The 24033-nt window shown below is 45.8% G+C and overlaps 1 protein-coding gene across 6 annotated transcripts; it reads right to left on the reverse strand.

Moving 5' to 3' along the window:
• Positions 1-3094: 3094 nt before the first annotated feature.
• Positions 3095-23622, reverse strand: LOC311101654 (Golgi integral membrane protein 4-like). 6 transcript variants are annotated; one of them, XM_084142796.1, is made up of 16 exons: positions 22874-23622; positions 13280-13354; positions 13108-13157; positions 11912-11965; positions 11680-11830; positions 11373-11455; positions 10056-10139; positions 7930-8148; positions 7539-7790; positions 6712-7007; positions 6480-6556; positions 6208-6275; positions 5086-5274; positions 4815-4877; positions 4635-4703; positions 3095-4189 (listed from the first exon to the last, which is right to left on the reverse strand). In XM_084142796.1, exons 1-16 carry the CDS (start codon positions 23058-23060, stop codon positions 4040-4042), a joined length of 2067 nt encoding a protein of 688 aa, XP_083998922.1. In that variant the 5' UTR covers positions 23061-23622; the 3' UTR covers positions 3095-4039. The 6 variants fall into 6 exon arrangements, with proteins under 6 accessions (XP_083998922.1, XP_083998920.1, XP_083998921.1 ...); XM_084142794.1 differs by having other exon boundaries at positions 7539-7802; XM_084142795.1 differs by having other exon boundaries at positions 7539-7802; positions 11912-11962; positions 22874-23606.
• Positions 23623-24033: the final 411 nt, after the last annotated feature.

The raw sequence follows: 24033 nt of genomic DNA on the forward strand, positions 1-24033 counted from the left end.
CTGGATGACAACTCTAGAGCACTGAGTGTCCATTACCTTGGTCTCTCTGGACAACAACAACACTAGAGCACTGAGTGTCCATTACCTTGGTCTCTCTGGATGACAACTCTAGAGCACTGAGTGTCCATTACCTTGGTCTCTCTGGACAACAACAACTCTAGAGCACTGAATGTCCATTACCTTGGTCTCTCTGGACAACAACAACTCTAGAGCACTGAGTGTCCATTACCTTGGTCTCTCTGGACAACAACAACTCTAGAGCACTGAGTGTCTATTACCTTGGTCTCTCTGGATAACAACAACACTAGAGCACTGAGTGTCCATTACCTTGGTCTCTCTGGATGACAACTCTAGAGCACTGAGTGTCCATTACCTTGGTCTCTCTGGATGACAACTCTAGAGCACTGAGTGTCTATTACCTTGGTCTCTCTGGATGACAACTCTAGAGCACTGAGTGTCCATTACCTTGGTCTCTCTGGATGACAACAACTTTAGAGCACTGAATGTCCATTACCTTGGTCTCTCTGGACAACAACAACTCTAGAGCACTGAGTGTCCATTACCTTGGTCTCTCTGGATGACAACTCTAGAGCACTGAGTGTCCATTACCTTGGTCTATCTGGACAACAACAACTCTAGAGCAACGAGTGTCCATTACCTTGGTCTCTCTGGACAACAACAACTCTAGAGCACTGAATGTCCATTACCTTGGTCTCTCTGGACAACAACAACTCTAGAGCACTGAGTGTCCATTACCTTGGTCTCTCTGGACAACAACAGCTCTAGAGCACTGAGTGTCCATTACCTTGGTCTCTCTGGACAACAACAACACTAGAGCACTGAGTGTCCATTACCTTGGTCTCTCTGGACAACAACAACTCTAGAGCACTGAGTGTCCATTACCTTGGTCTCTCTGGACAACAACAACTTTAGAGCACTGAGTGTCCATTACCTTGGTCTCTCTGGACAACAACAACACTAGAGCACTGAGTGTCCATTACCTTGGTCTCTCTGGACAACAACAACTCTAGAGCACTGAGTGTCCATTACCTTGGTCTCTCTGGATGACAACTCTAGAGCACTGAGTGTCCATTACCTTGGTCTCTCTGGATGACAACTCTAGAGCACTGAGTGTCTATTACCTTGGTCTCTCTGGATAACAACAACACTAAAGCACTGAGTGTCCATTAACTTGGTCTCTCTGGATGACAACTCTAGAGCACTGAGTGTCCATTACCTTGGTCTCTCTGGACAACAACAACACTAGAGCACTGAGTGTCCATTACCTTGGTCTCTCTGGATGACAACTCTAGAGCACTGAGTGTCCATTACCTTGGTCTCTCTGGACAACAACAACTCTAGAGCACTGAATGTCCATTACCTTGGTCTCTCTGGACAACAACAACACTAGAGCACTGAGTGTCCATTACCTTGGTCTCTCTGGACAACAACAACTCTAGAGCACTGAGTGTCCATTACCTTGGTCTCTCTGGACAACAACAACTTTAGAGCACTGAGTGTCCATTACCTTGGTCTCTCTGGACAACAACAACACTAGAGCACTGAGTGTCCATTACCTTGGTCTCTCTGGACAACAACAACTCTAGAGCACTGAGTGTCCATTACCTTGGTCTCTCTGGATGACAACTCTAGAGCACTGAGTGTCCATTACCTTGGTCTCTCTGGATGACAACTCTAGAGCACTGAGTGTCTATTACCTTGGTCTCTCTGGATAACAACAACACTAGAGCACTGAGTGTCCATTACCTTGGTCTCTCTGGATGACAACTCTAGAGCACTGAGTGTCCATTACCTTGGTCTCTCTGGATGACAACTCTAGAGCACTGAGTGTCTATTACCTTGGTCTCTCTGGATGACAACTCTAGAGCACTGAGTGTCCATTACCTTGGTCTCTCTGGATGACAACAACTTTAGAGCACTGAATGTCCATTACCTTGGTCTCTCTGGACAACAACAACTCTAGAGCACTGAGTGTCCATTACCTTGGTCTCTCTGGATGACAACTCTAGAGCACTGAGTGTCCATTACCTTGGTCTATCTGGACAACAACAACTCTAGAGCAACGAGTGTCCATTACCTTGGTCTCTCTGGACAACAACAACTCTAGAGCACTGAATGTCCATTACCTTGGTCTCTCTGGACAACAACAACTCTAGAGCACTGAGTGTCCATTACCTTGGTCTCTCTGGACAACAACAGCTCTAGAGCACTGAGTGTCCATTACCTTGGTCTCTCTGGACAACAACAACTCTAGAGCACTGAGTGTCCATTACCTTGGTCTCTCTGGACAACAACAGCTCTAGAGCACTGAGTGTCCATTACCTTGGTCTCTCTGGATGACAACTCTAGAGCACTGAGTGTCTATTACCTTCATCTCTCCGGACAACACCAAGGCTGCATGATGGTACTTGCAATACTATTAGTAATACTAAATAGTTGGGACTTTCCCTTGGGGCTGAATACTAAATTGAGATGTATGCTTAACTCAAACCTTCATATAAATCATGCATCTATGTCAAAATAACATTTGGGGGGAGAGGGATTGGTTATGTATTCGCCTCTCAAGTTAGGATTTGGCCTCTGGCAATAGGAGAGAAATTTAAATTATTCATGCCTAGTTATTCAACCATGAAATCATTTAAGACATCCAATATGAGAGACCAAAAACAGCCTCCATGACTATAGATGACAGAGACCTTGTAGAGAGAGCTTAGCATCACTGAACACTCCTTCATGACTGTAGGGTTTGTGTGTGTTTGTGTGTGCGTGTCTCCAGCGTGCTATTAGCACAGTAATGAGTCACCTCTGAAATATTCCCACTCCTCCAACATCCCAGAACCCCCCTGAGTGTGACACCACAGAGGAAGAGGAGACATGGATGATGAGATTAGCTCGGGCCTTGGGGTAAAGGTGGGAGATAGGTGAAATGTGTGTTTGAAGTATTTCCCTCTCCCTCGCTCTCTCTTTATTTAATGTTCATGTAGTTCTCTCCAGAGCGGTTTGATTTCCTAAGGGAAGGGTGAGATGGACCGTATAATTTCACTTTTCTGGTAACTCCACTGCAGGAGAAAAGTAAACCTAAAGCCTTCACCATGTTTATTCCTCACATACCATCCTCTAGGAGATGTCTTTATACAACCACATTCTCCCTGTTTTTTTTTGTCAACAAATAACAATGTTTTGAGGCAGGTGGATGTATTTCCATTTCTGTACATTGTACAATTAGTGTTTACGGATCGGGTGAAAGGTCAAGTGGATATTTGTGATTTAGATCCATGTCAACAGTCAGGGGTACAGACCAAAAGATGATCAAAGAAACTACGCTATGAAAGGACTTGTGATTCACTGGCAATGCCAGTAACAAGAGGACAAGCAACGTAGACAAGCAAACAGAAGAATGAAAATGAATGTTTTTTTTTAACTATTATTGGCATCAATTATACTGTAGGTTTCTCCTGCAGTAATGACAGTTACTTTCATTGCGCATTGAGAACATTAGAAAAACATTTTCAACTCCACCCAAAACGATCATCCCATCTACAATAAATAAACAGAAGATTGGAAAGCATGTCCTACTAAACATACATTGAGAGGAATTTGCTGTAAAAAAAACCCAGTAAATACAACCTCGATAAAAACCAAATCGAAAAGCCTGACACTCAAATAGACACAAACCTTCCATCTCTTTCTGGGCACAAACAAATAGCATACAGTAACATTACCTTCTCATGTCTGTCTGATAGGTCACTGGATGGACAGACAGACAGAGACAGACAGACAGACAGACAGACAGACAGACAGACAGACAGACAGACAGACAGACAGATTTATAGATTGTATTCCCAGTTCCAGTAGGATAATTCTGTCCAGAAGTTCATCAGTTCCAGGCCCACACAGAAGGGAATGCAGAGTGGGTGACTGTTTTTCTCCTTTAGGGAAAATAAGGAACAATAGAGAGATCTGATTGGCTCCCAGTGATGGGGAAAGGCACTCTCATTGGTCAATGTCTCTGTCCATCTCACATCTCCCTTCGATTAGGCCGCTTGTCCCGTCCAACCGCCACCTCCTCTTCCTCTTCCTCTTCGTAGTTCTCCTCCTCGTTGATCTCTCCTTCTTTCCTGTGTTCTCCCTCTTTTCCTGCTGGGACCTCCTGGACTTTCACTTCATCCTGCAGCAGAACAAACACAGTCACCAGGTGGGTGAGACCATAGACAGGATGTGGAGTGGAGCAATGTTCTAGACTAGAGCAGCCAAATATCTATATTTGACTCTAGGCAATGCCATCGACGGAACGTTCTAGAGCAGTAAAGTGAGAACCTGGAATACAGGCCAACAGGCGGATCATTCTAGAACATTGAGGCAAGTATGGTGGAACGGTGACAGACTGACCATGTTGGAGCAGTGTCAGAGTATTCACTAGTGTTATGATGGGTGAATGGAGTGCGCGCGCACACACACACACGAGCTTGGGGGTAACCAGACATGGACACACAAACACACGTCTATGCTGAGAGAGTTTAGGTTTATCTACTGGTCCCTTCTCTGGACCAAACCCACGGTCGTTTTCCCACTCAGGGTTCCACGTACAATATTCCATAGGGTTCTAGACTCACGTGTTCTCCGTTATCCTCGTTGTATGGCTCCTCCTCCCTCTTCTGCCCCATGGCCAAATCCTCCTGCACCTAACAGGATTAACCACCATCAGACCATGTCTTCTCCCGCCTCCTGTTTGAACCTATGTGTGTGTGTGTGTGTGTGTGTGTGTGTGTGTGTGTGTGTGTGTGTGTGTGTACCTCGTCCTCCTCCGGATACTGCTCATCCAGGTTGTCTTCCTGCTGGTCGGGGTTTACCGCCATCTGCAAACCATGACAACTGTTACCATGGCAAAGTCACCGGAACAACTTTTACCTGTTGCTTGTATCAGACCAAGTTTGTCATCCTGGTATATCTCTATTTCTAACTGTCGCCTCCTTCCTTCCTTCCTTCCTTCCTTTCTCTCTCTCAGCCTTGTTCCTATCGCTCTCTTCTCTCCTCCATCCCTCATTCCCTCCCTCCTTCTCTCACCACCAGTTCCTCATCTATGGCTGGGTGATTGGGGTTGGGGTGTGTGTCTGTGTGTTTGGCCGGCGCTGCCTCCTCTTCCTCTTCCTCTTCCTCCCTGTGCTGAGGATGCTGCTCCTCTGCCACATCAAACTCATCCTCCCCCTGGTTATTAGGGTCATCCTCTGGGTCCACCTCCCCCTCTACTGCCCCCTGCAGGACGGGAGGGACGGAGAGCGAGAGTTTGTCAGTGTGGTGTGTGTGTGTGTGTGTGTGTGTGTGTGAGAAACTGTGCATATCACAGTTCAGATTGGGGTGGGTTTCTCTGATCTACTATCTATGCAAGCACACACACTGACAGGGAAAGAACACTAGACCAACACCCAAGGGACTGTGGCAAGTGTTGAGGCTGATGGTTGTGTCAGGCAGGGAAAGAGAGAGGAGGGGTTGGGGCTGATGTTTGTGTCAGGCAGGGAAAGAGAGAGGAGGGGTTGGGGCTGATGGTTGTGTCAGGCAGGGAAAGAGAGAGGAGGGGTTGGGGCTGATGGTTGTGTCAGGCAGGGAAAGAGAGAGGAGGGGTTGGGGCTGATGGTTGTGTCAGGCAGGGAAAGAGAGAGGAGGGGTTGGGGCTGATGGTTGTGTCAGGCAGGGAAAGACAGAGGAGGGGTTGGGGCTGATGTTTGTGTCAGGCAGGGAAAGAGAGAGGAGGGGTTGAGACTGATGTTTGTGTCAGGCAGGGAAAGAGAGAGGAGGGGTTGGGGCTGATGTTTTTGTCAGGCAGGGAAAGAGAGAGGAGTTTAAAGCCCTCCAGTGCCAACAGATCCTCCATAATTCACTACATCACTAACTGTGGCTTTAGGACTTCTTAGAAAGACATGTACTGTGTCAGAGTCAACCAATGTCAATTCAATCATTTTACATTACTTTAAAGGCGTAGAACATGTTTGAACATGATAATATCATGTTTGAATATGATTCATAAATATAATAAAACATGTAAAATAACCAAAAAATATGAATCTAATATCTGATGGGAGAGAAATAAAAGAGTGAAAACTACAGTTCAAACTGGGGTCACAGATTCACATCAGACCATTTGACAGAGGTTGATAGAGACTGTTTGGTATACTTAAATATCTGTCTGACCTCCTGTAGTTGTGGTACTCGGTGGTCCTCTTCCTCTTGCTCGTCCTCCTCCAAGTGGGTGTCCCTCTCTGTACACACAGCAAACCAACAGTGAGTCAGATAACAGCCAGGTAAGCATGTATATACAATCACATTAGTCAAGGTCTTATTCAGTCAAAAATGCACAGAAAAGAACAAATATTGTCCAAATGTCAATATCAGTCTCCCTCTTTAAAATGGTTCCAGAATCCAGACAGAACTTTTTTGGTGACTTGATTGATTGATTCTCTCACCTTCGTCATCATCAATATGAGGTTCTTCATCACCCTGGACGATGTCATTGTTCATGTTCCCATAGTCACTCTTCTTCCTGAAGAACATAACATTAAAACACAACATATTGTAACACCATTCCATATGGGTATGTTGTGGGGTCAATAAGTAATTTATGAATTGTATTGAATTTAACTAAGACCTCTCCGTGACCTCTACATAACCTTTGACCCCTGCCCCTTGCCCTCTGACCTAAGCTGCTCCTCCTTCAGTAGCTGTTCCCGACGGTCCGCCTCTCGATGCTGCTGCTCCGCTCTCTCGTGCTGAGCTCTCAGACGCAGCTCTCTCTCCCTCTGCACGCTCATTCTCTGGGCCTGCAGGGCCTCCTGGCGCAGCTGGAGCTCCCTCGTCCTCTGGGCCCTCTCAGCCTCCAGGCGCTGCTGCTCCTGCTGCTGCTCGTAGGCAGACTTCACCCGCTCCACCTGGGCCACGTGGGCCTCCTGCTGGAGGTGGGTCTCAGGGACGAGGTGGATGTCACTTTGTGGATCCTGGGGAAACCAGAGAGACAATAAGACAACAGGTTCTAATGCTGTTCTAAAGAGCTTGTATTAAGCAGTTCTAATGCTGTTCTAAAGAGCTTGTATTAAGCCGTTCTAATGCTGTTCTAAAGAGCTTGTATTAAGCCGTTCTAATGCTGTTCTAAAGAGCTTGTATTAAGCCGTTCTAATGCTGTTCTAAAGAGCTTGTATTAAGCCGTTCTAATGCTGTTCTAAAGAGCTTGTATTAAGCAGTTCTAATGCTGTTCTAAAGAGCTTGTATTAAGCCGTTCTAATGCTGTTCTAAAGAGCTTGTATTAAGCAGTTCTAATGCTGTTCTAAAGAGCTTGTATTAAGCAGTTCTAATTGCTGTTCTAAAGAGCTTGTATTAAGCCGTTCTAATTGCTGTTCTAAAGAGCTTGTATTAAGCAGTTCTAATGCTGTTCTAAAGAGCTTGTATTAAGCCGTTCTAATGCTGTTCTAAAGAGCTTGTATTAAGCTGTTCTAAAGAGCTTGTATTAAGCCGTTCTAACTGGTTCTTACCAGTTGTGGTTGGCGTCTCTGACGGTTGAGAGCGTTGTTGTCTGGCTGGTCGTGTTCCGCCTCCAACCCCTCGTCCTCCTGTGGTTGTTCAGATTCCTCCTCCAGCTTCTGGGGCTGCCCCGCCTGCTCCATCTCTTCCTCCGCCAGCTCTCTTCTCCTCTCTGCCTCCCCCTCTCCATATCCCTCTTTCTCTTTCTCAGCATGGTGGGACCCGGCAGGCTGAGACTGGAACTCTGGCTTGCCCACCTCTTCCTGCAGATGCAACTGGTTATTAGAAGAACAGAGTGGGTTAGAGAGGATGAGAGTGTGTGTTAGTGTGTGTGTGTGTGTGTGAGACAATGTGTGTGTGACAGTCACAAAATAACATGACAGATTAAAATGCCTCCTCTACCCTGGACTGTGTGTTCCCTTGTTCTTCGTCATGGGTGTGTGCTTCTACGTGGGGCTCAGCCAATAAGGCAGCTGGCTGTGGTAGGGGCGGGCCCTGTTCATGGGGCTCGGCCAATACAGCAGCAGGCTGGGCCTGTTGGTGGGCGGGGTTTTGATCATGTCGAAGGCTTGGCATTCTGATCAGGGTCTCTTTGAGTTGTTTAAACTCATCTACCTGGACCTGAGGAGAGACCATCAGACAACCTTCAGACAACTATTAAATAACCATAAGGAATCAGTGAGGCCAGGTCATGCAAACAACAATAATAAGTCAGATTTATTGAAGGGCACTTGCAAACTTGCATGAGCAAAGGTTAGCTGAAGGTTAGAAGAGTGTTAGGAGGCAGCCTCCTCAGAACCAGGAAGACAGCGTCAAAGAAGCCAGAAGATCAGGGGTCAAAGGTGAGAAACGAGAGGTCATCTTGCGAGGGGGACAAGCAGGCAGCAGACATGCAGAGGGACAGCCCACCTACAGATGGCAAGACATCTGAGTGAAGGACCATTAGCCCAGCCCACATCAACCCCCCCCCCCCTTTCCAGAATTAAATGGTACAGTCCTTTCTCCCCCTTGACCAGCAAATGGACTGGACCAATTAAGCTGCAATACCCCATTTATCAAACATTGTTTTTCTGACAGACAAAGCTGTAGAATTCTTACATTCTTTGCAAATTCTTTCCCTCTCACTCTTTCTTTCTCTCTCTCTCTCCAATCAACCCATTATATTTTCCTGCTCGATTAGCTTAAGCATGCTTTTGATGTGCCGCTAAAGCTCAGACACCCCTTAGTGAACCAAACCACCTGACGCCCGTCCTCCCGTTGCCCAAAACCCCAGACAGACAGACACACACACACACACACAGACCGACACTGCCCCTCCAAGTCATGCCTTCCTGTCCTTCACCAGGATAGTCACTAGATATCATGTTAGAAACCAGGATAGTCCCTAGATAGCATGTTAGAAACCAGGATAGTCCCTAGATATCATGTTAGAAACCAGGATAGTCACTAGATAGCATGTTAGAAACCAGGATAGTCCCTAGACAGCAAGTTAGAAACCAGGATAGTCACTAGATAGCATGTTAGAAACCAGGATAGTCACTAGATATCATGTTAGAAACCAGGATAGTCACTAGATAGAATGTTAGAAACCAGGATAGTCACTAGATATCATGTTAGAAACCAGGATAGCCACTAGATATCATGTTAGAAACCAGGATAGTCACTAGATATCATGTTAGAAACCAGGACAGTCCCTAGATATCATGTTAGAAACCAGGACAGTCACTAGATATCATGTTAGAAACCAAGATTGTCACTAGATATCATGTTAGAAACCAGAATAGTCACTAGATATCATGTTAGAAACCAGGATAGTCACTAGATATCATGTTAGAAACCAGGTTAGTCCCTAGAAGGCCATGTTAGAAACCAGGATAGTCCCTAGACAGCAAGTTAGAAACCAGGATAGTCACTAGATAGCATGTTAGAAACCAGGATAGTCACTAGATATCATGTTAGAAACCAGGATAGTCACTAGATAGAATGTTAGAAACCAGGATAGTCACTAGATATCATGTTAGAAACCAGGATAGCCACTAGATATCATGTTAGAAACCAGGATAGTCACTAGATATCATGTTAGAAACCAGGACAGTCCCTAGATATCATGTTAGAAACCAGGACAGTCACTAGATATCATGTTAGAAACCAAGATTGTCACTAGATATCATGTTAGAAACCAGAATAGTCACTAGATATCATGTTAGAAACCAGGATAGTCACTAGATATCATGTTAGAAACCAGGTTAGTCCCTAGAAGGCCATGTTAGAAACCAGGATAGTCAGTAGATATCATTTTGGTTGGTCCTCTGTAGCTCAATTGGTAGAGCATGGCGCTTGTAACGCCAGGGTAGTGGGTTCGATCCCCGGGACCACCCATACGTAAAAATGTATGCGCACATGACTGTAAGTCGCTTTGGATAAAAGCGTCTGCTAAATGGCATATTGTTATTATTTTTGAAACCAGGATCGTCACTAGATATCATGTTAGAAAGAACATACCCCCACACAGTGCAGTATCACCCTACCTGAGCTGCGGCCAGCGCACTCTTGTGGTCCTCTAGCGTCAGTGCAAGCTGATCATGGGCAGCCTTCAAGTCCTTATGTACTATCTGTAATAATAATAATAATAATATAGTAAGATAAAAATAACATGGTGATGGATCCTCCTAGCTTTCCAATGACCTTAAGAGAGCTTCTTCCATATTTCATATCTACGTTTTTTACATAAACAATTCCAGGTTGTACTCTGACCAAGCTCTACTATTCCCAGCAGTGCTGAGCAACAAGTGCTTTTTTGAGGTCGGTTCGGTTTAGGTTAGATTATTTAAAAAGAATCATGTTTTTCGATTACTTTCTTTTTTTTTTACATTAAATGCATTATGAAATAATGACATTACAATATTTTTAGAGTTTTTTTATGGAAATTCCAAAGCCAAAAATAGTGAACATTAATTTACCAAAACATTGAAAATATTCCATTGTCTCTGTCAGGTCCACATTGGGCAGACATCAATAGAAACATTGGAAATGACTATGAAAAAAATATATATATATATATATATTTCAGTTGTGTATATTACTTAGTTTTCATTCCTTAAACTAATCATCTAATCTTTACTCAAGCAGTAGCAGCCAAACATCTCTGTTCTCCTCATACTGTACTGTCTTTAGTCATCCTATTAAGCTAGCCTGCCTAAGTATGCTGCAGAGCTGTCTGACGAAATAATTTTACTTAATTCTTCAAAATTGATAAGGCAACTGTCTGTCCCTCGTCGTTGTGTTGTGTATGGTCTGTGTGTATCTAACGTAGCAGGCATAAAGTGTATCCGTCCAGAGATCTGTATATAACGACGAGATGCTGATGTCTCCGCCCTAACAATGGGAGTCGTTGTCCCAAAGGCGGGAAGGCAGCCAACAAGTTTAGGTCCAAAATAAAAAAAACGCATTGGGATTATTTTGGACAGACTGTCGAGAGTGAAACCTCTCTCTTCGCCTCTTCCTCTTTGACCCGTGTCTGAGCAGGAAAAAACTGCCGCAAAGGATTGTGGTAATTGTAGTTAATTACGACCTCATTGCGCTGAACTAGGTGGAATATTTGTTTAATGAAAACTACAACTCCCTTCAGCCCAGCGTCCCATAATTCTAGAGTTGAATTCTCTCGTTAATGATTTGATTTCTCTCTAGAGAAACGGCGCATTTGGCAAAATAAATAAAACGAACTAAGTAATTGAACCAACGTCGGTCAATTTGTGGTTTAATAATCCCCCCCCACCCCCCAAAAAAAAAAAAAAAAAAAAAATGAAATGTTGGTTAATCGCTCAGCACTAATTCCCAGTACTCACCCGTGCATCCTGCAACTGGACATGGATGTCCTGGTGGGCTCTCCTCAGCTGCTTATTCTCCTCTCGCAGATTATACACATTCTCTGAAGTAATAACATAAACACCATATATTATATTTATTACAACGTTATTATGCCATTGTATCATTCCTCAACTCCAAACTGCTACACTGCTCCAACCCAGGAGAGGGAGACAAAGATCTGCTAGTATTTACTCATAATAATAAAGTCCTCCTGTGTGTGTCTGTGTGTCTGTGTGTCTCTGTGTGGGTATGTGTGTGTGTGTCTGTGTGTGTGTGTGTGTGTACCTTTGAGTTTGGAGACTTCCATCTCTTTGGTCTGCTGTAGTTTGTCGAAGCGGTCCTTGTGTTCGTCCAAGGCCTTGCCTTGGTCCTCTCCCTGAATCTGATGCTGCTCCTGCAGGTCATAGTGCTGCTTCTTCAGGTCCTCATGCTGCTTCTAAAACAACAAGGACAGAGGGTGGGTCAGTGTGTGTGTGTGTGTGTGTGTGTGTGTGTGTGTGTGTGTGTTCTTACAGACCTTCAGCATCTGGTGCTGCCCATGTAAGGAGTTGAATCTGCTGCTGGAGTCCTGCTGTTTAACAAACAAACATTTACAATCCCTGTCTTCACTCCTCCTTTAAAATTATATTATCAACAACATTTACCATCCCTGTCTCCACTCCTCCTTTAAAATTATATTATCAACAACATTTACAATCCCTGTCTCCACTCCTCCTTTAAAATTATATTATCAACAACATTTACAATCCCTGTCTCCACTCCTCCTTTAAAATTATATTATCAACAACATTTACAATCCCTGTCTCCACTCCTACTTTAATATTCACATGTCATATGTTGCCGGACTACAATATTTTATCTTGATACGTTAATAAATACATGCAGTGTTAATTTTGGCATGTTTACCTGCCTACAATACCCACTGTAGTGTGCGTAGGTCGTAAGCCCATAGTAAGTCAATAGGGCTAACTGGCTAGCTACTACTGTCAGCTAGCCAGATAGGCACAAAGAATTGTTCGCTAGCTACCCACAAATAATTGACATCTACCTTGCATAACATTCGTTTTAGTTCATGTTTGCTTGTTAAAATATCTGGATAGCTATATTATTACGATTCACATATAGCTAGCCGATAGTTATGAAGTAAAACGTTTGCTTTGTGTATATCTTGTTTCGTCTCTGTTGCCATTGTCCTGGCTGGAAGAAGGTTCAGTGAATGGGGAGGTGCAGCCTGAGGTAACACAGTAGGGGGAGAGTGAGTGCTTCTCAAATGTAATGTTTTATGAGTTCTCCACACTCTCGTCTTCACAAGAATGTACTCAAGAGAACGTATTCAAGAGAACGTCCTTGGAGAATGCACTCAGAGCATGAGAGTGTGGAGCACGATGGTATGCCCCCCCCCCCCCCCTCCTTTGATATTATATTATCAACAACATGTACAATCCCCGTCTCCACTCCTCCTATAATATTATGAATAACATCCCCCAACCACACTCCCCTCATAAAGAGGCATTTCAGCTCACAGCAGAAAGAGTGACATCAGTGCTGCTGACCTAATAAAACCATTAGAACACAACTGCTGCTCAGTCTAGACAGATTTTGGCAGTTAGACAGAATAATTGAATAGTCCTACTAAACAGATGGGCACATTACAGCTGAATTTAACTGCATAACTTTCTATCACGAGTACTAGAGTTGGGGACTCAGGCCTACCTTCTCCTTGTTCAGTGACTGTTGGGCTTCAAGTTTATACACCAGATAATCTGTTGGAGAAAGGAGGGAAAGAAATGATGGAATCACCACAGTTGTAAAGAATGTATAATTAAGGATCGGTGTACTTCATGTAGTAATTTAGACACTACTGGCTGCTGTGTGTCTCGCTCACCCTCTTTGGCCTTCTTGTGCTCCAAGCGTTCCTTCTGCAGAGACTTCTCTAACCGCGAGCGATGCTCATACACCACTGAGAAAAGAGAGGGAGGAGAAAGATGGAGGGAAAGAGAGGGAGAAAAAAAAACAGTGTTCATGTGTGAGGATGTTCTCACAGAGCCATCTGGAGTTGAAGCTAAACAGTGTTCATGTGTGAGGATGTTCTCACAGAGCCATCTGGAGTTGAAGCTAAACAGTGTTAATGTGTGAGGATGTTCTCACAGAGCCATCTGGAGTTGAAGCTAAACAGTGTTCATGTGTGAGGATGTTCTCACAGAGCCATCTGGAGTTGAAGCTAAACAGTGTTCATGTGTGAGGATGTTCTCACAGAGCCATCTGGAGTTGAAGCTAAACAGTGTTCATGTGTGAGGATGTTCTCACAGAGCCATCTGGAGTTGGAGCTAAACAGTGTTAATGTGTGAGGATGTTCTCACAGAGCCATCTGGAGTTGGAGATAAACAGTGTTAATGTGTGAGGATGTTCTCACAGAGCCATCTGGAGTTGAAGCTAAACAGTGTTAATGTGTGAGGATGTTCTCACAGAGCCATCTGGAGTTGAAGCTAAACAGTGTTCATGTGTGAGGATGTTCTCACAGAGCCATTTGGAGTTGAAGCTAAACAGTGTTAATGTGTGAGGATGTTCTCACAGAACCATCTGGAGTTGGAGCTAAACAGTGTTAATGTGTGAGGATGTTCTCACAGAACCATCTGGAGTTGGAGCTAAACAGTGTTAATGTGTGAGGATGTTCTCACAGAGCCATCTGGAGTTGGAGATAAACAGTGTTAATGTGTGAGGATGTTCTCACAGAGCCATCTGGAGTTGAAGCTAAACAGTGTTCATGTGTGAGGATGTTCTCACAGAGCCATCTGGAGTTGAAGCTAAACAGTGTTAATGTGTGAGGATGTTCTCACAGAGCCATCTGGAGTTGAAGCTAAACAGTGTTCATGTGTGAGGATGTTCTCACAGAGCCATTTGGAGTTGAAGCTAAACAGTGTTAATGTGTGAGGATGTTCTCACAGAACCATCTGGAGTTGGAGCTAAACAGTGTTAATATGTGAGGATGTTCTCACAGAACCATCTGGAGTTGGAGCTAAACAGTGTTAATGTGTGAGGATGTTCTCACAGAGCCATCTGGAGTTGAAGCTAAACAGTGTTAATGTGTGAGGAGCATTGCCATCGTTGATTGATGGACGGGTGTGATATTCCACAGTATGACGTAACAGAGATTGAGCTCTCACCTTTACCTAACCCCCACTTTTTCTCAGATCCCAAAGTGGGTAAAGTTGGTAATAATTTTACAAGCAGAACGGCACAATCGGGAGGAGAAGCTTTATTTCCAAAAAGTTATACGCAAAACTATTAGTCTTTGTCTATGAGAGAGATAAATCATTAACAAAAAAATCTGAGCAAACTAGAATGCTATTTGGCCCTAAACAGAGAGTACAGTGTGGCAGAATACCTGACCACTGTGTTTCCCCAGACTTTAAAGGGGTAGAGTGACACCATGAAAAGCCAAGGAAAATATCCCACCCTACCTGTTCTCCCTGTAATACCACCTGGAAAATCGGAGCAGCAGATTCAACTTGTTCCTTCTAGCAGCTTTTCCTTACAGATACTGTTATCAGAGAGCTTTTACTGTTATCAGAGAGCTTTTACTGTTATCAGAGGGCTTTTACTGTTATCAGAGGGCTTTTACTGTTATCAGAGAGCTGTTACTGTTATCAGAGAGCTGTTACTGTTATCAGAGAGCTTTTACTGTTATCAGAGAGCTTTTACTGTTATCAGAGAGCTTTTACTGTTATCAGAGAGCTTTTACTGTTATCAGAGAGCTTTTACTGTTATCAGAGAGCTTTTATGGTCACTTTAATACAATAGGTAGTTTAACAAAGGCCTATTGTACATGCATTCAACATCACAGGTTTAAAGCATGTACTTATTACACAGTGCAACAGTGCTTCTAACTCCCTTTAACGCTAGAGATAAATTCCACAACATACATTCTGGGTAGGCTACATCTCAATTTGTTTATCGGCACTTATCTGGACACAAGGGGAGTGGAAGCAATTTGGCGGAAGGAAGCCTACCTGTACTTTCACCTGTCCACTTCTCAGATGAGTGTGGGTGAAGGAATGGAAATGGGGAGAGGAAGAATGGTTAGACTATTGAGATATACCCATATACTGGGACCATGACTTTACCAGGGACCAGGACAGAGACATGAGAGTGTGGTCTGAGCTTTACAGCTCCACCGTGCTCATTTCTCAGTGCCAGTGATCTCTCTTAGGTTAGGCCATGCGTCCCTCTCTCTGTCAAGCCAGTCGGGTTTTGATAGGTTAGGTGAGGGGAAGCCAGGACAGAGACAAACTGTGAAGCAAAAAAACTCACACTACTGGGAGACAGAAGAGACAGGTAGGGAAGGAGGTAGGGAAGGATGTAGGGAGAATAGAGATAGAGAGGCTGAGGGAAGAGAGGGAGAGGAAATGAAGAAAGAGAGATGGTGTGTGGCTAGAGGAAGAGGGAAAGGTAGAGAGAAGAGGAAGGGAAGAGAGTCTGAGGAAGATGCTGAGGAAGAGGAAGGGAGGAGGCTGAGAGAGAAGAGTAAAGCGGCAAGGCAGGAGAGGGAAAGAGACACTGAATCAAGTCTAGAACAACAGTGAGTCAAGTGTTCAAACCCAGAGAATGCCCTGTTGTACCAGGAACAAACACAACCGTGTCCTAGGTCTCATTCTCAGCAGCATCAGAGCATATCCATCGAAAAGGACCCATGAGCACCAACATGTGAAGTTCATAGGAGCATATCAAATTTACATTTACATTTTAGTCATTTAGCAGACGCTCTTATCCAGAGCGATTTACAGGAGCAATTAGGGTTAAGTTCCTTGCTCAATTAGAACCAGCGACCTTTCGGTTACTGGCACAACGCTCTTAACCACTAAGCTACCTGCCGCAATTGTGTGTCAAATGAAAGCTAAGAGTCCATATTTTGGGGAAATTAAGGCATAGATACATTTTTCTAAAATGTTCCATCTTAAAAATTAGGTATAGGTAAAGGCTTTGATTTCTGAATAAACAGATGGGAAAGGGGTCTTAGAAAACATCTACCAGAAAAAGTCTTTAAAAAGGTAGCAGAAATACATTAAAACACAATAATGTTGACGTAAAGACCCCAGCCAACTACTATCAACACATATTTAGTTTTGGATAAATTGCTTACCTTCTGTAAGTCTAAGAAATATTGCCTTGTAATTCCGTTACCAGAAACCAACATATCTTTAAAATATTTTTATCCCTCACGTCACAGAAGTAACAAGTAATGGTAGACCAACCAATGAGTTATAGTGATTTTACTGATTTATTAATTATTAAGTGATTGAAACTCGTAATTGAGTTAACAAATTGGTAACGGAATTACTGGAACTGAATTGGCTACAATGGGAAATCATAACAGTCACAAACCACAGTTGGGTCACCTACTACTGTCCTCCCTTCAGTTAGTAGTGTCACGATCGTCATAATGAACAGACCAAGGCGCAGCGTGATGAACGAACATGTTTAACTTTATTATCTTTAGTGATAATAGAACACAATCAACAAAACAAGAAATGACTCGTGAAGTCCACGGTAACAATGACCGAACACGGAACAAGAACCCACAAACACAAAGGGAAAATAGACAGTATAAATATGGCTCCCAATCAGAGACAACCAACGACAGCTGACACTCGTTGCCTCTGATTGGGAGTCACTCTAGCCAACATAGAGATAAACACAACAGAATTACCAACATAGAAATAAACACATAGAATGAACACACCCTGGCTCAACATATAGAGTCCCAGAGCCAGGGTGTGACAGTACCCCCCCCTAAAGGCGCGGACTGCGACCGCGCCTCAACCTGAACAAAACAGGGGAGGGCTGGGCGGGCATACCTCCTCGGCGGCGGTTCTGGCTCCGGCCTTGACCACCACCCTCCAATAAACCCCCCATAGCGCCCCTGGTCCAGTCTGGCCCCGCAGGCTGGAGCTGAACTGGACTTAGCAGGAGCGGTTAGCTTCAGCTCCATAGTGGAGCAGTTGACCGGTACCCTACCAGGCACCGGTGACCCAGGCACGGGTTGTGCTGGACTGACGACGCGCACCCCTGGCTTGGTGCGTGGAGGAGGAACGGGCCTTACCAGGCTGACGACGCGCACCCCTGGCTTGGTGCGTGGAGGAGGAACGGGCCTTACCAGGCTGACGACTCGCACCCCTGGCTTAGTGCGTGGAGGAGGAACGGGCCTTACCAGGCTGACGACTCGCACCCCTGGCTTAGTGCGTGGAGGAGGAACGGGCCTTACCAGGCTGACGACTCGCACCCCTGGCTTGGTGCGTGGAGGAGGGACGGGCCTTACCAGGCTGACGTCTCGCACCCCTGGCTTAGTGCGAGTAGCAGGAACAGGCCTTACCAGGCTGACGTCTCGCACCCCTGGCTTAGTGCGAGTGGCAGGAACAGGCCGGACCGGGCTGGCGACGCGCACCGTAGACTTGGTGCGAGTGGCAGGAACAGACCGGGCCGGGCTGGCGACGCGCACCGTAGACTTGGTGCGAGTGGCAGGAACAGGCCGGGCTGGCGACGCGCACCGTAGACTTGGTGCGAGTGGCAGGAACAGGCCGGGCCGGGCTGGCGACGCGCACCGTAGACTTGGTGCGAGTGGCAGGAACAGGCCGGGCCGGGCTGGCGACGCGCACCGTAGACTTGGTGCGAGTGGCAGGAACAGGCCGGGCCGGGCTGGCGACGCACACCGTAGGCTTGGTGCGAGTGGCAGGAACAGGCCGGGCCGGGCTGGCGACGCACACCGTAGGCTTGGTGCGTGGAGCAGGGACAGGCCGGACTGGGCTGGCGACGCACACCGTAGGCTTGGTGCGTAGAGCAGGGACAGGCCGGGCTGGCGACGCACACCGTAGGCTTGGTGCGTAGAGCAGGGACAGGCCGGGCTGGCGACGCACACCGTAGACTTGGTGCGAGTGGCAGGAACAGGCCGGGCCGGGCTGGCGACGCACACCGTAGACTTGGTGCGAGTGGCAGGAACAGGCCGGGCCGGGCTGGCGACGCACACCGTAGGCTTGGTGCGTGGAGCAGGGACAGGCCGGACTGGGCTGGCGACGCACACCGTAGGCTTGGTGCGTAGAGCAGGGACAGGCCGGACTGGGCTGGCGACGCACACCGTAGGCTTGGTGCGTAGAGCAGGGACAGGCCGGGCTGGGCTGGCGACGCACACCGTAGACTTGGTGCGAGTGGCAGGAACAGGCCGGGCCGGGCTGGCGACGCACACCGTAGGCTTGATGCGTGGAGCAGGGACAGGCCGGGCTGGGCTGGCGACGCACACCGTAGGCTTGGTGCGTAGAGCAGGGACAGGCCGGGCTGGGCTGGCGACGCACACCGTAGGCTTGGTGCGTGGAGCAGGGACAGGCCGAACCGGGCTGTGGAGACGGATAGGAGACCTGGAGTGAAGAGCGGCCACAACCCGTCCTGGCTGAATGCCTACCCTCACACACTCTGTGTGAGGCATCCGCACAGGACGTACAGGGCGGTGTATCCGTAACCTGGTGGCCTTCTGAATCCGCCCCTTTTCTGCCTCCGTCAGCCCCGTCGTCCATGCCGTGTGCCCCCCCCTAAAAAAATTCTGGGGTTGCCTCTCGCCTGTCCGACGTTGACCTGTTTGGCGCCGCTGCTCCTCTCTACGGCGCGCCTCCACCGTCTCTTCTCCCGGCGCTTCCTCCCATGTCCAGCCCAAGAGCTGCCCCTGGACACGCTGCTTGGTCGTTGCATGGTGGGTTCTTCTGTCACGATCGTCGTAATGAACAGACCAAGGCGCAGCGTGATGAACGAACATGTTTAACTTTATTATCTTTAGTGATAATAGAACACAATCAACAAAACAAGAAACGACTCGTGAAGTCCACGGTAACAATGACCGAACACGGAACAAGAACCCACAAACACAAAGGGAAAATAGACAGTATAAATATGGCTCCCAATCAGAGACAACCAACGACAGCTGACACTCGTTGCCTCTGATTGGGAGTCACTCTAGCCAACATAGAAATAAACACAACAGAATTACCAACATAGAAATAAACACATAGAATGAACACACCCTGGCTCAACATATAGAGTCCCAGAGCCAGGGTGTGACAAGTAGAGCACAGTAGAGTACAGTCCAATAAAATACAGTAGTACAATACAGTAAAGAAAAGTAGAGTATAGTACTGTTCAGTACAGTATATTGTACTCTGCCCTATGCTCTGCTGTATTGTACTCTACTCTATTGTGCTAAACTGTGATGTCCAAACTTGTGAAACATCCGTAATTATGAATTTCTGTGTAGTACAGATTAGGGACCCATGGTGTAATACTGTTACCGTAATTCCGTTACCGGGTGTAAATTCACTTCACTTACTGTAGTTCAATAAGCAAAATAGATTTTTCAAACTCAAGGTCTCATGTCATACAATTCTTTCTGCAGACATCTTTTAATCTTAATTCGGAGCAAATATTTAAAAGAGAATTTTTGGAAAACATGGTCGCATAAAAACCTGAGGGAGATTTTACCATAATCCGTTACCAAAGTTTGCATCTGCACAGTTCTTCCATTAAAGCTGCAATATGTGGGCCTCCCGAGTGGCGCAGCAGTCTAAGGCAATGCATTGCAGTGCTTGAGGCGTCACTACAGACCCGGGTTCGATCCCAGTCACAACCGGCCGTGAGTGGGAGTCCCATAAGACGGCGCACAATTGGCCCAACGTCGTCCGGGTTAGGGGAGGGTTTGGCCGGGGGGGCTTTACTTGGCTCATCGCGCTCTAGCGACTCCTTGTGGCGGGCAGGGCGCCTACAGGCTGATTTCGGTCGTCAGTTGAACGGTGTTTCCTCCGACACATTGGTGCAGCTGGCTTCTGGGTTAAGCGGGCGGGTGTTAAGGAGCGCGGTTTGGCGGTCATGTTTTGGAGGACGCATGACTCAACCTTCGCCTCTCCCGAGCCCGTTGGGGAGCTGCAGCGATGAGACAAGATCGTAATTGAAAAGGGGGATAAAATAAAAAACTATAATAATTCTTAAAAAATCATAAATGTTAAAACCATTTTAAAATAAACTTTTTGGCAGACACCACTAAATTCACAATGAAATGTGAATTCTAGATCTGCCATTCTCATTGAAAGCAAGTCTAAGAAGTGGTAGATCTGTTCAAAGGAGCGCTATTTCTATGATTCCCGTGTTTAAGTTTATTTTATTCTCCTTTACTTTCGGGTTTGTATACCAGCTGAAAACGCCATATTTTTGGTTATGAAAAATATATGTCACAGTGGTTTAGATTGTACAATGATTCTCTACAGGCTCGTTGTCACAATTTTTGCAACCAGGAAATGGCGGGCATCTTTAAATTCATTTTTGTACATTTTTCAGTGGAAATTGTTAAAAGTCGTCCTTGTGCATAGAGTTGTATGGTTTGTTAAACTTTTAAATCAATGGTTTTGTTTTGCGATACATTTTAAAGTGAAAAAAAAACTGAGTCAAAGCGTAATTCCGTTACCGTGGAATTGCCCTTCAGTTACACTATACCTTAAAACCCCCCAAAATAACACTATTCCTTTTCTACCTGCTAACAGTGCTACTCTGACAGCTCAGTGAGCATGGGAACAGAGGTGTCATGAGAGTGTGTCCCCCAATGGTTAAGGCTGATAAAGTGTATGGCCTGAGAGAACAGAAGGCACACTATGAAATTGACCTTTGGCAGTTTCTGGGGACTGAGCTGGTCAGGGTTGGGTAGTGGAGTGAACTGGGCCCAGTGTCAGATCACACACTCTCATAGAACTCTCCCGGAACTCGTGGGCCTCGAGGGGAGGTGTGTGTGTGTGTGTGTGTGTGTGTGTGGGCTGGGCTGGGCTCCACCTCCATTGTAATTCTACTCACCTGAGCAACCCTATACAGGTTAGACAGATCGGTACAGAGAGTGGACCTCTGGTTGGTAGAGCTGGGCTCAGGTCCATCTCTCCAATACTCTCTCTCTCTCAACTGGGCAACCCTATACAGGTGAGATCTGGCTCGATCTTCAAACAGACAGGGCGGCATTCTACAGGTGCAGAGGGGACCTGTGTAGTCGGCTACAGGTAGGCTACCTTCAATTCCCCTTACTCTAACTACTCACCTGGCTAGGGGAGAAACCAGGTAGGTAAAGGTGTGTACAGAGTGTGGAGCTGGGGTTGGTCTGAGAGGAAGGGCCGTTTGGACTTCTGGAGCCAGTGGCCTTTTCAGGACTCCTCTTTCAGCTCACAGGGTAAGTTTACCATGATGCCTACATAATGTATAATAACAATGACATAATATCAGGGGGTCTCTAGAGAGTCTCCTTCACCTGGTGTCCCTACCTGACCCACTCCCTCTCTCCTCCGGGTGACAACTCTACACCTGGGTATACGTACATAGCTACACCAACCTGCTCCACCACAACTGGTGAAGACAAAGATGACTGAGCATACAAGATATCTCTCCTCATGGCAATAATATCCTTCTCTCTCCCTTTGTATTTCACCCACACACATACAGGAGTGAGTATGTGATAAGAGTGAGGGTTGGAGGGGTGAAAGGTTAGGACAGTTCCAGGGCCATCTTCAGTGGCCTCTTCCTCCTTCAGTGGAAAATAAAAAAAATAACACTCGTCCTTATGTTTCACTGTCTAGTGTCTCTACCTCATTCACCCTTCTGCTGTTTCATAAGAAAAATGCAATTTCAGATTAGGGCTCCTAATATAACAACGTATTTCTGACTGATAAATCCCTTCGATTGAGACTTAGCTTCCTCACTTCAATGCAGTTATTGTAAAATGTTCTGCATGATAGTGTCTGCTAAATGTCTACTTGAGAACATTTAAATACAGTAGCATACTTAGTGGGACTTGGCCACCAGAGCCGTTGGCCGAGTTGAGGCCAGCGTAAGCCCTAGTAGTGTATGGAAGTTAATGGCTGTTCTGTTGTTAAAAAGGGGAAACTGTGAATCGATATTCCCCCAAAGGCTGTGTAACAGTCCATCTCTAAATATACTGTAGGTCACATTAATGCTATCAACAGTGGAGCGTAGATGACAGCGAGGGGAACTGAATCACCACTCCACAACAATGTGAGTAGGATAGAGCGAGTTCCCTCTGACAGAATGTGAGTGAAGGGCTATCCAATCCATTTGAAATGGTCCATGTATTCTTATTTATATATATATTTATGTTAGGCTATAGGCTAGGTGGGGGAACGATGTTTTGCGTCCAAACATACAAATCCACCCACCCTCTCAATACAGTAAACTGAGCCAGCCAACGCCAACAAGAAGTCACCGCTGTGACAGGGAAAAACTTCGACACTCGCAAGATTGTTTCAAAAGCAACTGATACAATTGTATATTTTAGTAAAATCAGATATTGGTAAAGAAGAATGTCAAGAAAGTTATTAAAGTAAAAAATAAAAGTCACCCATTCGAACTCCTCCCGCTCTCCTTATTTATTCAAACCTCGGCTGGGGAAAACGTTTACCTTGAAGCTGCGCGGAGAGCGACTCTTGATGCTGCTGGTACTTGACAGCCATCGCCTCTGTCCTCTTCAGCTGTTTGTGCATCTCATACGATATCATCCCCCCGTAAATCATCCCGAAAACCACGGTGATCAGAAGGAGAGACTGGAAGATTCTCCGCTGCCTTCGAGAACACACTCCGTTCCCCATGGTTGAATAGCTCCCCTCCCCGTAGCCTGCACAAGCAATCTCCCGTTCACTTCTGTTGAAACTTCGGCTAAACTTTTTGCTACTACCTCTCAAAGCACCTCTCAAGCCCCTTCTCACCTCAGTCGTCCCCAAGCATCATTAGACATAGAGGGAGCAAAAACACTTTAGAGTTGGGGGAAGTTTAGTGAAGATGTTGGATTCATTTTAGCCCACAACAGGGTGTAGCCACATCCACAAAGGAATCCCAGTTTGTTGTTACTTCTCCTTGGATTTTCACAGCAGAGTCCTTGGATGTAACACAGCAAACTCTCTCCGATATTTCATGAGAAGCAGAATTTGTCAGTGTGCGTAATGTAGAAACAATGCGCACCACTCTATTCCGAAACAAAACCAGATAGGATGTAACAGATTCCTAGTGCAACGCGTTCAGACTTTGCCAAGCCCTGTAACATTAGTCAAAATCCCGATATTTCCGAGGCCTACGACACCTTTAACTTTAGTTACGTGTCACCTAAGCAGCGAAACTGGCATCCAACAGCAACTGTGAAGGAAGTCCTTCCCCAATGAATCCCAAACTACTCATTGGTCACGTCAGGATTCGGTCAAACCCTTTTTGGAATGTGTGGGCGGGGTGTTGGAGGATATGAACACACTTTCTAAACCCAGAGGCGCCGCATCAGGAGACTTCCGGGAACGCTTGAGAAACAGACCAGGCCGGGGTTTGAGGTTTGAGAAGTCAATGAGAGAAGTTAAAAATCTTTCCTTAGCTATTCATTTTCTCGAAATCTAAAGGCACAACTTAGATTCGAGCCAATCTCATACGTATTAGAACATGTTAGTACTCCAACCTCGTGAAAGTGACAAACTGATACGTTTTCATTTTCGTCAAAAACAACTTTATATAGAAGGGGTGCTTTTGATTTGACGGCCTGCACATGCAGCCATACAAAAAATAAGGAACATGAAAAAGAAA

The sequence above is a fragment of the Coregonus lavaretus genome (assembly GCF_964263955.1).
Source record: "Coregonus lavaretus genome assembly, chromosome: 26".
Classification (NCBI taxonomy): Eukaryota; Metazoa; Chordata; class Actinopteri; order Salmoniformes; family Salmonidae; genus Coregonus; species Coregonus lavaretus.

Coding starts and splice junctions, on each gene's coding strand:
- LOC311101654 (XM_084142794.1), bottom strand. CDS start 23,060: ATGGGGAACGGAGTGTGTTCTCGAAGGCAGCGGAGAATCTTCCAGTCT. Junction 8,149..10,055: donor GTGCGCTGGCCGCAGCTCAG/GTAGGGTGATAC, acceptor GTCTCTCCTCAG/GTCCAGGTAGATGAGTTTAA. Junction 5,275..6,207: donor GAGTACCACAACTACAGGAG/GTCAGACAGATA, acceptor CCCGTCCTGCAG/GGGGCAGTAGAGGGGGAGGT.